Source organism: Pan troglodytes, chromosome 1 (genome assembly GCF_028858775.2).
Source record: "Pan troglodytes isolate AG18354 chromosome 1, NHGRI_mPanTro3-v2.0_pri, whole genome shotgun sequence".
NCBI classification, from domain to species: Eukaryota; Metazoa; Chordata; class Mammalia; order Primates; family Hominidae; genus Pan; species Pan troglodytes.
Genome location: NC_072398.2, coordinates 88259511 through 88274156, shown reverse-complemented (window position 1 = coordinate 88274156; position 14646 = coordinate 88259511). Strand labels below are relative to the sequence as shown.

The 14646-nt window shown below is 47.0% G+C and overlaps 1 protein-coding gene across 2 annotated transcripts; it reads right to left on the bottom strand.

The window, feature by feature from the left end:
* Nucleotides 1-724: 724 nt before the first annotated feature.
* On the bottom strand, nucleotides 725-10968 carry ITLN2 (intelectin 2). Of its 2 annotated transcripts, XM_513929.6 has the most exons (8): nucleotides 10642-10968; nucleotides 10303-10366; nucleotides 8536-8649; nucleotides 6957-7204; nucleotides 6467-6625; nucleotides 5959-6079; nucleotides 3843-3946; nucleotides 725-1205 (listed from the first exon to the last, which is right to left on the bottom strand). In XM_513929.6, exons 1-8 carry the CDS (start codon nucleotides 10654-10656, stop codon nucleotides 1053-1055), a joined length of 978 nt encoding a protein of 325 aa, XP_513929.4. In that variant the 5' UTR covers nucleotides 10657-10968; the 3' UTR covers nucleotides 725-1052. The 2 variants fall into 2 exon arrangements, with proteins under 2 accessions (XP_513929.4, XP_054528782.1); XM_054672807.2 differs by lacking the exon at nucleotides 725-1205 and having other exon boundaries at nucleotides 3226-3946.
* Nucleotides 10969-14646: the final 3678 nt, after the last annotated feature.

The window sequence follows — 14646 nt, the reverse complement described above, 5'->3', positions numbered from 1 at the left end:
CCTCGTGATTCGCCTGCCTCGGCCTCCCAAAGTGCTGGGATTACAGGTGTGAGCCACCACACCTGGCCATCTCTCCTTTTTAGTAAGCAACTGGAGTTGGGATTCCAGATGTGGCCAGGCACATGCACCTCTGGAGAGACTACCCTGTCTGCTAAAGCTGGAAGAATAAAAGAAATGGGTGATTGTGCTATCTCCTGTTTCTCTTCTTTAATATGTTTATATTGAAGGCTTTATTTAATTAGCTAATAAAGGTGCATTAGGAAGAATTAACATGAAATATTTTCTCTTGTCCTTAAATCCAGTTCAGGGATCTCCTAAAAACAGGAACATACTTGTGTTCTGGGACAGATGAGACTTGAAATTCCAAACCCAGAATGTCTTTGTCTTTATTTTTCTTTTCTTTTTTTTTTTTTTTTTTGGATAGAGTTTTGCTCTGTCACCCAGGGTGGAGTGCAATGGTGAGATCTTGGCTCACTGCAACCTCTGCCTCCCTGGCTCAAGCCAACCTTCCACCTCAGCCTCCTGAGGAGCTGGGACTACAGGCATGCATTACTTCCTAGCTAATTTTTGTACTTCTTGTAAAGATGAAGTTTTGCCATGTTGCCCAAGCTGGTCTCAAACTCCTGACCTCAGGCAATCCACCTGCCTCGGCCTCCCAAAGTGCTGGGATTACAGGCATGAGCCACCAACCCTGGCCCAGAATGTCTTTTTATTTTTCAATTTTTTTATATATCTTTTTGCTAATCTTCTCTGTATTGTTCCAATTTTAGTATATGTGTTGCTGAAGTGAACATTTATTTTTATTCAATGGGTTCTTTCTAGCCACTGTGCAAGCCCAGAATATCTGAGGTGGAATTCACCAGAACCATAGGTATTCTTTTAAAATATCCCTCAACACATCAGCCAATTTATAAAAAGAATTCAAAGAAACATAGAGTTGCAAATTGATGTAATTTAGTCTCCTCTCCTCCTTGTTAGAATTCCAGTTTTTCCGTCTCCAAATAGCAGGGGTTGGAAGATGGGTTCTCGCCCTGACACCGCAGAGCTCTGTCTCATCTATAGAACAAGAGTACAGCCGCCTCCGTTATCTCCCGACTGCAGCTGCTCTTAACGTGAGTTCCATATCCATCCCAGTCAAAGGCGGAGAAGTCCCCACACTGACGGGGTTTGCCCTGTGGGAAGAACCCTCCTCCACCGATGCAGTGCTGGGAAACAGAAAGAAGAAACACTGTAAGGGATTTGATTTGCTGCTGACACCAGTGAGCGCAAGGCTGGTCTCGAACTCCAGACCTCAAGTTATCCGCCTGCCTCGGCCTCCCAAAGTGCTAGGATTACAGGTGTGAGCTACCGCACCTGGCCCTATGCATGTATTTTAAAGTAGTAATGCATGCAGGAACATACACAAACACGCACTAATGGACAGTCTGAGGAGCACAGAGCCAGTAGAGAAACTTGTCAAGGAAAAGGGCATAAAGACATATACTCTAGTCCACCCCCACTGCCCACGTGGTCGTCATCCTCCGAATTCTAATCTGCGAGTCCCTCCATGAGAGAATAGCTGCCTCATCTTAGCTGGAAAATGAAAAAGCTGAAAGCTGGGGCAGGGAAGATGGAACCGTGAGTTCAGACTGTCAGTTGGGGAGGGAAGGGGGCCCTAAGTGAATGCCCTTGTTCTTGATGGCTCTGACGCTCTCTTCCTCCAACCCCTAGGCACAGGATGTCCCTCAAATACAATCTCCCACCACTACAACTGTGGTGCTGTCTCCTACAAGACTGGAAAAACAATAAAAATATAAAGCTTCTAAAAGTTAAGATTAATATTCGAGAATATTTTCACGACCTCAGTGTAAGGAGGTACATCTTAAAGAAAACATAAAAAGTACTAACCATAAATGAAAAGTTTGATAAACTGAATTCCATTAAAATAAATTATACTCAGCCGGGCACGGTGACTCATGCCTGTAATCCCAGCACTTTGGGATGCCAAAGTGGGCAGATTGCCTGAGGTCAGGAGTTTGAGAACATGGAGAAACCCATCTCTACTAAAACCATCTCTACTAAAAATACAAAAAAATTAGCCGGGTGTGGCAGTGCATTCCTGTAATCCCAGCTACTCAGGAGGCTGAGGCAGGAGAAACACTTGAACCCGGGAGGCAGAGGTTGCAGTGAGCAGAGATCCTGCCATTGCACTCTAGCCCAGGCAACAAGAGTGAAACTCCATCTCAAAAAATAAATAAATAAATACATAAGATTTAAAAGACAAATAAATTATACTCAACTTCTGGCATCTACTACTCCAAAGTTTGTACCGCTTAATTTTTATTAAAAATACGGACTCTTCAGGCTGGGCGTGGTGGCTCACGCCAGTAATCCCAGCACTTTGGGAGGCCGAGACGGGCAAATCACGAGGTCAGGAGATCAAGACCATCCTGGCTAACATAGTGAAACCCCGTCTCTACTAAAAAACAAAAAAAATTAGTGGGGCGTGTTGGTGGGCCCCTGTAGTCCCAGCTACTCGGGAGGCTGAGGCAGGAGAATGGCGTGAACCCGGGAGGTGGAGCTTGCAGTAAGCTGAGATCGCGCCACTGCACTCCAGCTTGGGTGACAGAGCGAGACTCTGTCTCAAAGAAAAAAAAAAAAGAAAGAAAGAAAAGGACTCTTCAAAGAAAAAAAAAATAAAAAATAAATTATATTCATAAGACATCATCAGGAGAGTAATGAGAGTAAACAGAATGAGAGTAAGCGAGTAACCACAGAGACACACATTGATACACCCCACACAGGTACACACATGTGCATACCCATGCACACACATGGTGAAGGGGGCCAGCCCCTCCACATCTGTGGGTATTTCTCGTCAGGTGGGATGAGAGACTGAGAAAAGAAATAAGACACAGAGACAAAGTATAGAGAAAGAACAGTGGGACCAGGGGACCAGCACTCAGTATACGGAGGACCTGCTCCGGTGCCAGCCTCTGAGTTCCCTCAGTATTTATTGATCATTATTTTTACTATCTTAGTGAGGGGAGTGTAGCAGGGCAACAGGTAGGGAGAAGGTCAGCAGGGAAACATGTGAGCAAAGGAATCTGTATCATGAATAAGTTCAAGGAAAGGTACTGTGCCCGGATGTGCACATAGGCTAGATTTATGTTTCTCTTTACCCAAACATCTCAGTGTAGCAAAGAGTATCAGGGCAGTATTGCTGCCAGCATATCTCGCCTCCAGCCACAGGGCGGTTTTCTCCTATCTCAGAATAGAATGAATGGGAGTGGTCAGCTTTACACCCAGACATTCCAGTCCCAGGGATGAGCAGGAGACAGAAGCCTTCCTCTTCCCTCAACTGCAAAGAGGCCTTCCTCTTCCACTACTCCTCCTCAGCACAGACCCTTTACGGGTGTCAGGCTGGGGGATGGTAAGGTCTTTCCTTTCCCATGAGGCCATATCTCAGGCTGTCTCAGTGGGGGAAAACCTTGGACAATACCCAGGCTTTCTCGGGCAGAGGTCCCTGCGGCTTTCCGCAGTGCATTGTGTCCCTGGTTTATCAAGAATGGAGAATGGCGATGACTTTTACCAAGCATACTGCCTGCAAACATATTGTTAACAAGGCACATCCTGCACAGCCCTAAATCCATTAAACTTTGATTCATTACAGCACATGTTTCTGTGAGCACAGAGTTGGGGCTAAAGTTACAGGTTAACAGCATCTCAAAGCAGAAACAATTTTTCTTAGTACAGATTAAAATGGAGTTTCTTATGTCTTCCTTTTCTACATAGACACAGTAACAATCTGATCTCTCTTTCTTTTCCCCACACGTGGGCCATTGATCTCCCCAAAAACTCACATGCTCAGTGTTACAGCCAGTAACTCTTATCCCAGCACAAAGGGCATTGGCTGCTCTCTCGTTATTAAACACCCGGAACTGAACGAATCCTGCAACAAATTCCCCTGAAAAAGAAGAGGTGAAGAAACAGCCAAGTAGTCAAAGGAGGAACTAGAAGCAGCGTCCCATTGGCCAGTCCAGGGATTCCCTAAGCCAAAAGCTGAGGCTACAGCCAAACACCCCAGGCTGTAGGGGTGCAGCCCAGTACCTTTATGGCCAGTGGCTGGTGCACGTCAGTCCTAAACTTGTCCCCAAGGAAACCTCTGTTCATCTGGGGCAAGAGGACAAAGGCTGGGGCTCACAAAAGGACCCTGGTCTGCTTACAGCTCACAGGAGAGACTAGACTCTACAAAAAGATTACCAAAAAGATCTGAGAAGGCCCAGCAGGAATAAGCAATGATCAGATGTGGCTGCCTGTTGCTGTTTACACACTTCTCATCCAATTACCATGGGTTAGTTTCCCTGACCATCACCTGCTTTCATCAAAATATCAAAGGCAAACAGTGATGTCTTTGATTTTTTTATCCACAACTTAACTTCTGTGTTCTTATTATACTGAAAACTGTCTTTTGTAAGATAATTAAAGTTATCCTTCATAACAAAAGTAAATCTCTCTCACCACTCTGCTAGTGGTTCTTTCCTGTGAACCTCAGTGTGCACTTTTTTTTTTTTTTTTTTGACAGGGTTTCGCTCTTGTTGCCCAGGCTGGAGTGCAGTGGTGTGAACTCAGCTCACCGCAACCTCTGCCTCCCAGGTTCAAGCGATTCTCCTGCCTCAGCCTCCCGAGGAGCTGGGATTACAGGCATGCGCCATCATGCCCAGCTAATGTTTTGTATGCACCTTTTCTTAACTATTATTGAAGGGGTGGCCTGCCCCTCCACACCTGTGGGTGTTCCTCATTGGGTGGAACGAGAGACTGAGAAAAGAAAGAGACACAGCGACAAAGTATAGAGAAAGAAAAGTGGGCCCAGGGGACTGGTGCTCAGCATAAGGAGGACCAGTACCAGCACCAGTCTTTGAGTTCCCTCAGTATTTATTGATCATTATCTCTACCATCTCAGAGAGGGGGATGTGGCAGGACAATAGGGTAATAGTGGGGAGAGGGTCAGCAGGAAAACATGTGAACAAATGTCTGTGTCATAAACAAGGTTAAGAAAAGGTGCTGTGCTTTTGACGTGCACATACATAAACATCTCGGTGCATTAAAAAGCAGTATTGCCGCCAGCATGTCTCACCTCCAGCCCTAAGGTGGTTTTCTCCTATCTCAGTAAATAGAACATACAATCGGGTTTTACACCGAAACATTCCATTGCCCAGGGACGAGCAGGAGACAGATGCCTTCCTCTTATCTCAACTGCAAAGAGGCCTTCCTCTTTTACTAATCCTCCTCAGCACAGACCCTTTAGGGTGTCGGGCTGGGGGACAGTCAGGTCTTTCCCTTCCCACGAGGCCATATCTCAGGCTATCACATGGGGAGAAACCTTGGACAATACCTGGCTTTCCTAGACAGAGGTCCCTGCGGCCTTCCGCAGTGTATTGTGTCCCTGGGTACTTGAGATTAGAGAGTGGTGATGACCTTTAACAAGCATGCTGCCTTCAAGCACTTGTTTAACAAAGCACATCCTGCACAGCCCTAAATCCATTAAACCGTGAGTCAACACAGCACATGTCTCTGTGAGCACAGGTTTGGGGGTAGGGTTACAGATTAACAGCATCTCAAGGCAGAAGAATTTTTCTTAGCACAGACCAAAATGGAGTCTCTTATGTCTACTTCTTTCTACATAGACACAGTAACAGTCTGATCTCTTTTTCTTTTCCCCACAATTATAAGAGTATACAAGGTGGTGATGAAGAAACCTGGGATTACGTCCTGTGAAATGGGGATAACAGCAATTCTAACTTCATAGTTTTCTCATGGTAATTAAATGACACAAAATCATGTTAAGTTCCAAGACAAGAGTCTGGTGCATTTTAAGTGCTCAGTAAATACTAGCAATTATTAATTGTTGTTATTTGCCACCATTCTCCAAGAGTACAAGAAAATATTTATGACTGGACTTAGGGAGCAAACACTCACGTTGACCATACGGTGAGTAATAAGATGCAGTCTTCTTAGCGTCACCAAAGTCATAGACCACAGGTATGGCTGGGCCATTGTCATTCCAACATTTCCCTGATCTGTATTTCACTGGGTATTTCTGCAGAGACCCAGAAGAAAGGTTTTGTGAGGACAGTAGAGATGCTGCCACAGTGTGGGGGGAGGAGGGGTTTCAAATTAACTGCCATTAACCAAAACCAATCATAATAATAGTGACTGCTTTTCCCCATAGCTGTGTCTCCCCAACAGCCCCAAACCCCTTGTCCCTGTCTCTTTCTCCCTGTGCTTTCCTGTCCCACAGGCCTCTTCCTTGCCTAGCTTAGAGTTTCTGAGAGGCCAGACATGAGTTCACAGTGAATCAAAGGAAGGAGAAACAGCCAACCACTCAGTAGTGGTGTGGAACCACAGGACAGATCTGCCCCCTACCCGAGACACTTGGCTCTCTGTTCACCAAAGGAAGTGCCCCCCAGCCAGCAGCCCTGTGTACCTGGTAGATGCCAAACAGATTATGTCCCAGTCTCTGGAGGAAGCCAGTGTTGGTGCGGTACCTCAGCAGGGCGCTGTTTCTCCAATGCTGCATGGGGGACTTGTTGGGCACATGCCAGATGCCCAGGTCCTTGGCCTGGATGTCGTAGTAGCCAGGGTTCTGGAAAGCAGCAGACACTGAGCCTGACTGGACCAGGAGGTACCAGGAGGCAGAAGGTCCACATGTGCAGCCTCAGCTGGGCTGAGAGCTCTGGGATCAGTAGGCAGATGGCCAGCCACGCCCAGACACCCCACTCCCAGCTGATGATCCCACCACCACCCAGGGCCCTAACAGCCTTGTTGAGAGGAAGTTGTGATTCAAGTCCTGTATTTCTCTCTTCTTCTCCAGCCCTTCCCCACATCCCCACCTTCCAGCCCTCCCTCCTGCAGGCTGTTGGCCAGCCACACTCCACTCCTCACCCTCACCCTAGTGGGTGGGAAGTGGCACCAACCTTGTAGTCATCACTCGTGGCCGCCTCTGCAGATCCAAAGGTGTTGTAGTTGGCCCAGTTGCCATCCCCCTCTGGGTAGTCTGCTTTGTTGCCCTGCTGACTGGACCAGCGATCGCCCACCGTGCACTTCCCATGCATGTCATTCTCATGCACGCTGGCCACCAGGGTCCAGCCGCCACCCCCAGAGGTCATGTCACAGAAGGTCTGGTAGACAACACCATTCTTGGTGCAGAGAAAATACAGGCCATCTGTAGAGAGAACCAGCCCAGAGCCTCCCTGTCTGAGAGCTCAGGGTTCATCTCAGCCCCGTGAATAGAAAAGCCCTAGGAAGTCAAAAGTACACTCAGAAGACTCCAACACATACTTGCTGGAAGATGATGCTCCACGCATCTTGTGTTCTGCTCACCTATGAGCAGAGGCACTGACTGCCTTGGCTTCACACTATCTTTTCAAAGAGTTTGTAGAGCAAATAGCCTTAGAAGAGAAAGAGATGGTATCTCCCTCTCGACAGTGCCACCCTGTGGCCAGGAGAGGCCAGAAATCAGCACACGCCACATCTGATTCTACAGCAGGATGGGGCCTCTGTGCAGCTCAGAGCAAAGGTTGTGCCCATTTCATAAGATTCAGCTTCCCTAAGCTCAGAGTTCCCCTCCTGTTCACAAGCTTGCAGGAGACTGGCTCCACGGTGGCATCCTGGTGACCTTGCACATTTGTGCATAGGCCACATAGGGACAGCTGACCTAAGTCTTGGCAGAAAGCCTGTGGTCTTCCCGAAACATGGAAAGATGGGAACCTTGTGAGGAGCTGCAACAAGGTCACTTCTCACCCCCCTTCCCATCTTTCGTGGAGGCTGTCATGAGACAGCTGTCATATGACTGTGTCATCATCTCCTGGGTTCTGAAGAGGTATGAGGCTTTTTGCCTCACTCACCCCCACCCCGTAGGGTACACAGGCTATGAAACAGCTATGGCAGCATGGACTGGCTCCTCAGCCACTGCCCATGTTGTGTTGTCACTCGCCCTCCTTTCTGTGCTGTCTTGTGGGGCAAGGGATGGGAAAAGCTGACACTTTTGCCGATCTTGAACTTGCTAGCTATGTGAGTAATAAACTCTCTGGCTCTAAAAAGGGCTTGTTGTTTCCTTGCCAGCCACATTTGTCAGCCGGCTTGACAAACCCACTACTTGGGCAGATGTCACCTGGCCCAGTACAAGAAAATGCTGATGCTCTGGCTACTGCTATTTCTGTGATTAATAAAGCTCTTTGTCTCTGGCTCAGGAGTTTCAGGTTTTCTGCCAGCATCTATAAACCTGGGGCAAGTAGGGGCAAATCTTAGACTCATCACAGTTCTTGCCACCACCATAAGCGTCACCAGGAACACTGCATTCTCTCTGTGTTCAGAAGACTTTGTGACTGGAATGGGACACAAAAGCCTCAAAATTCCCACTAGAAACCTCCTTGAGTAGGAGCTGGGGGCAGAACAGGCTCCATATGGATATGTCCCTCCTGATTTCCATGACTGGGCTCTGTTGAGCTAAAAACTGGCTTCAAAGAGAGAATGCTGAGTTGGTTCATTACTCACCACCTGCACTATGGCAGCGTTCCTTGATTTCTTTGCAGCTTCTAGGCAGGGAAGAAAAGGAGAAGGCACAGGTTTCGAATTCCCTCGAGAGCATCTCAAGAGAAGAGGCTGCTGCTAGAAAATGTGAGAATGAGTCTCATTAGAAGTCTGACCACTGAGGCCATCTTTCCTGGCCAATCTCTGCCCCTGTATCAACTCATCACTCTGCTCTGAAGTCCCAGGAGGTCAGGGATTCCCTATGCTAAGACGGTCTGATCCAACAGCTGGTATAGGTTAAACACCTGGAATCTTCCACTCGACTAATTTTAATTAAACACCTACTGTGTGAACTACCTAGACACCGGACAAAGACAATTTGACACATTTCTTCAAGAGACTACATTCTACAAGGAAGGAGCACATGGAAAGGGACCCAACTGAGATGGGAGGGCAAACCCACTAACGGGGGTGAGGCCTGGGAACTGCTGGGGAAGGGACCAGCTGTAACTCAGAGCAGGCTGATTTTGATGGGAGAATGGGAGCTGGCTACAGGACAGGAAGGAAAGGGGAGAGTACACCCCAGGAAGAGAAGAAAGCACATGAGATGGCCTGAAGCAATAACAGAGCCCAGCCCAGCCCAGCCTGCCAAAAACTACAGGTCAGTCGCTTATTGCGGCTGGAACATATGTTGTAATACAAAGAGGTCTGGAAACCAAAGCTGAAAAATTAACAGAGGCCAGTGGATGAAGGGCCATGTATATTAGTCTAAAAGCCTAGAAATCATTCCAAAAGCCTGGCAGAGCGGGAAAAAGTGTAAAATTACAGGACTCAGGCCAGGCACAGTGGCTCATGCCGGTAATCCCAGCACTTTGGGAGGCTGAGGAGGGTGGATCGCAAGATCAGGAGTTCAAGAACAGCCTGGCCAATATGGTGAAACCCCATCTCTACTAAAAATACAAAAATTAGCTGGGGTGTGGTGGTGCACACCTGTAATCCCGGCTACTGGGGAGGCTGAGGCAGGAGAAGCTCTTCAACCCAGGAGACGGAGATTGCAGTGAGCCGACATCATGCCACCGCACTCCAACCTGGGCAACAGAGCAAGACTCCGTCTAAAAAAAAAAAAATTACAGGACTCAAGGTAAAACCCAGACAAACCCTGATGACAGTGCCTCCTTGAGCAGACACTTAACATCTCTGATCCTTTTTCTTCATCTTTAAGATGTCATTAATAACTTCTTTATACGCATGGAGATCAAATGAGATGACATATGTAAATGTGCTTTTTTTAACTGATGGATTGAAATAAACAATAAACCCAGTATCAATGAAAAAATATCACTATTGTGCCTACTGGAAGAATAGAATTGTGAGGATTCTATTCTCACCATATCCTCCTCTGCGACTAGAGGAGGGTGTACCCTGGACACAGCACTGATCACCCAGCTGCCTCTGGAGATCCCAAGGCCAAGGCCACAAGAGCAGCTGAGCAGGGACACAGTTCTTACTCTCTCACCCCATGAACCCCTCACAGCCACAGAAGCAGAGAATCAAGCCCTAGGAAATACCTGAGCTAACACCCTGACTGCTTCAGACCAGACCCCAGGAGAGGCCAGAAATCAGCACCCAGTCCACACCTCAAGTTGGCTGCCTAGCCTGGGTTCCGTGCCTCTCCAGGACTTCCCCTTTGAGCCTTGACTTCAGAGCCCTGCCCAGCTCTACTCCCTCCAGGCCCTGCACAGCAGAGGGGAGCCCAGGAAACTGCAGCTCCTACTCTCAGAAGCCATTTACCTGCACTGCACCCACTGGTGGCCACAGAGAAGAATAACAGGAAGCAGAGTCTGGTCATTGTCCTCTAAGGAAAAACAAGATGCACAAGGTCACTGGCTGGCCCTTCTTTGTCATCCTCTCGTTCTTACTTCCTGACCTTTCTGATTCGGGAATCCTCAAATGGAAAGTGATGGGCTCATGAGCATTCTAGAACCTCCTGGAATATCCCCCACGGCTGTCCAACACTACAAATACCCAAGGGGCCATGGGCTCATTTCCCTGAAATTCTAAATCTCTAAAACTGAGACCTGAGCTGGCATCATTGCTCCCACACACATGGATCAAAAACACTTTTCTCACCAGCATAGACAGCATCCTTACAGATGCCAGGAGCTGATAGTTCCCTTCCAGTGGACACTCGGAGCTCCCCTGTAGAGGATCCTGATGAAGGGTGAAGTGCTGGTCCCTTTATGTGGAGAGCTGTGGAGAGCCAAACCACCTGAGCCCTACCCAGCCCAGCCCTGAGCAGCCTAGGCTGCTAGCCCCTCCCTCTGAAGCCCTTCCCTCTGAGGGTACCTGAGCCTGGGACCGTGGAAATGAGAAAGGATGTGCGACTGGCTGGAGGAGCAGGGAGCTGTGTTCCTGGCCACACAGGTGACTGTCGCCATCTGAGGAGGGGCATCCTGCTTTGCCAAGGCAGGCCATACAATATAGCAGTATCTAATCAGATTCGTGGATAGGTCACAATCCTCCCCTGCGTTTTCCCTCTCCCACCTCCCCCAGATGCCCTGGCCCCCTAGGCACAACTCTGTCAAGAAATCATCCTTTTAGACTGAGGTGACACCTCATGAAAAATAAGTTAATTAATTAAGAATAATAATTGGCCAGGCACAGTGGCTCACACCTATAATCATAGCGCTTTGGGAGGCCGAGGTGGGCGGATTACCTGAGGTCAGGAGTTCAAGACCAGGCAACATGGTGCAACCCTGTCTCTACTAAAAATACAAAAATTTAGCTGGGTGCAGTGGCGTGCACCCGTAATCCCAGCTACTCTGGAGGCTGAGACAGGAGAACTGCTTGAACCCAGGAGGTGGAGGTTGCAGTGAGCCAAGACTGCGCCACTGCACTCCAGCCTGGGCAACAGAGCAAGACTTCACCTCAAAATAATAATAATAATAATAATTTAAATAAATAAATAAATAAATGGGAAAAGAAGACATCATCCTTCCAATCTTTCCTCCAATTTCTCTATGAGGCCTTCCCTGACACCCCCATCACCAAACAAAGCTGATGGATCCTTCCTTTGTCCCACTATACACTGTCCAAACACTAATTATTGCATGTATCCTGCTGTAATTTTATTGTTTTATTAACTCTGTTTAGAAACAATTTAAAATTTATTAAATGTTGCAAAAATAACAATAGTATAAAGCCACATATATGCCCTTTACCTAGATTCAACTATTGTTAATATTTCACCCCATTTGCTTTATCTTTCGTGTTCTCTCTCTCTATATATATATATAGATATATGTATATAAAATACACCCACACACACACAAAATTTTTTTCTGAACCATTTGAAGGTAAGTTACATACATCATGGTCTTTTACCTTTAAATAAATGTGTATGGGTTTTTTTTATTTTGTTTTGTTTTTTGAGACAGAGCCTCACTCTGTCACCCAGGTTGGAGTGCAATGGCGTGGTCTCAGCTCACTGCAACCTCCGCCTCCCAGGTTCAAGCGATTCTCCTGTCTCAGCCTCCCGAGTAACTGGGATTACAGGCACCCACCACCACGCCCAGCTAATTTTTGTATTTTTAGTAGATACGGGGTTTTGCCATCTTGGCCAGGCTGGTCTTGAACTCGTGACCTCATGATCCACCTGCCTCGGCCTCCCAAGTGCTGGGATTATAGGTGTAAGCCACCATGCCTGGCCAACTGTGTGTTTTCTAATAATAGGAATATGTCATGTATAACCACAGTACAATTATCAACATCATATTATTAAAAACTCTTTTTTTGAGCTGGGCGCGGTGGCTCACGCCTGTAATCCCAGCACTTTGGGAGGCCGAGGTGGGTGGATCATCTGAGGTCAAAAGTTCGAGACCAGCCTGACCAACATGGAGAAACCCCGTCTCTACTAAAAATACAAAATTAGCCGGTCGTGGTGGTGCATGCCTGTAATCCCAGCTACTCAGGAGGCTGAGGCAGGAGAATCACCTGAATCCAGGAGGCGGAGGTTGCAGTGAGCCGAGATCACACCATTGCGCTCCAGCCTGGGCAACAAGAGTGAAACTCCATCTCAAAAAAAACAAAAAACAAAAAAACTCTTTTCTTTTCTGTAGAAACGGGGTCTCCGCATGTTACCCAGGCTACTCCTGAACTCCTGACCTTGATCCTCCTGCCTCAGCTTGCCCAAGTGCTAGGATTACAGGCGTGAACCACCGAGCCAGGCTGTTAACTCTTTTTAACGTAACTGATACTTCCCTAGAGTATCATCAGCCCAGGGGTCATGGTGAGTTAGCATTAATGATACAGGAATTTCTCTGGCTTTCATGCCCTCCCATTGTAAGGAGACTTCTGGTCCCCTTTTAAGTCCATAATCCCAAGGGGCATCTTGTGTGTGCTAACAAACATTTCTCCATTCCACACATACTCCCAGCCCACCCTGACTCCTTTCAGCACTGCCTACTGAAACCACAGTAGGCACACACCACAACTGAACACCAACCGTATGATTTGGCATCCCTGCTGCCTCTGATGCTGGACCTGGTGTCGGGACAAGCTGCTGGTGTTTAAGGCGCTGCTTCCTCTCACTCCCAGGCCTCTGGCACATCTCTTGCTATTCAAGGCATGGAAGTCATCCACCTCGTAGGGTGCTGGAGAAGGGAAACGCCTCACTGCTCCCATGATGGGCACCAGACCAGGACATGTCTCCAGGTGTCTCAGTGACCTCAGTGACACTGCTCTTTCAGTGTCTCTTGCAGTCTGTCTCTCTCTTGGACTCAGACAGGAATCTAAGGACACGAGGATAGAGGACAAACCTGGAAGATGTCATACTACTCTGATGGACCTTTGTCTCCGAATACTAAGATACTATTATTGGAAAGATTTTGTAAGCTCCTTCTCCTGAAACTTTTGAATTTTTTTATTTGAGTATTTATATAGGTATTTGCTTAATACCTGTCTCCTTCTTTATAAAGACAGAATCTATGTCTGTGGTTGTCCACCAGATGTCCAGGCCTATGCACAATGCCTGGCACACAGTGGGCCTTCAATATGCATTAGTTGAATGAAAGAAATTGACTCCAGGTGGTACTAAAAAACACACATGAACGCTTCCTCCAATCCAAAAAAATTTCTAGGAATGAAAATGGCCAATGCAAAATTTTACAGTTTTCTCCCCTTTGTTGTAATTACTCTAAGCCATGTTTCCACCATCAAATATTCAATAAAAGTTAGAATGCATGCAACAGCTTGGTGTTTACCAATGCTTTGAAGGAAAAAAGGAAGAGATGTGGTGTCCTGTTTGGGAAAGAACAACAGGACAAAGGAAACCAGACAAAAAAATGGCAGCCCCAAACAGATGGATGATAAGGAATAGATGAGAGCCCAGGAACTGGCTGAAATGCAGAAACACACAGGAGAAAAATAGGTCTCCTTGGCACTCTTCAGTTGAATTGGGTAATTTTCTACAGTAGATTTTTCCCGCAGTACCAGAACTACTGGGAATGGCAATGAAAACGTAGCTGGAAGAAAGGGGACCTGAGGCTTCCATTACATATTCATAAATGTTTATTATCCACTTAGTACCTTTCTTTGTAAATTCTGGATTTTTTTTTTTTTAAGACAAAGTCTCACTCTGTTGCCTAAGCTGGAGTGCAGTGGCATGATCTTGGCTCATTGCAACCTCCGCCTCCCGAGTTCAAACGATTCTCCTGCCTCAGCCTCCTGAGTAGCTAGGACTACAGGCACGCACCACCATGCCCAGCTAATTTTTGTATTTTTAGTAGAGATGGGGTTTCACTATGTTGGCCAGGCTGGTCTTGAACTCCTGACCTCATGATCCGCCTGCCTCAGCCTCCCAAAGTGCTGGCATTACAGGCATGAGCCACCACGCCCGGCCAATTCTGGATATTTTAAATTTCATTTTTAATGCCTCTGGCGTTAATTTTCATGTAAATCTGAGGTGAACATCTAAATTGATCTTTCTTCATCTTGCAAATTTTTTTTTCCCAACATTGTTTATGGATTGTTTTCCATCATAATTTTTTTTTTTTTTTTTTTTTGAGATGGAGTTTCGCTCTGGTTGCCCGGACTAGAGTGCAATGTAACAATCTCAGCTCACTGCAACCTCTGCTT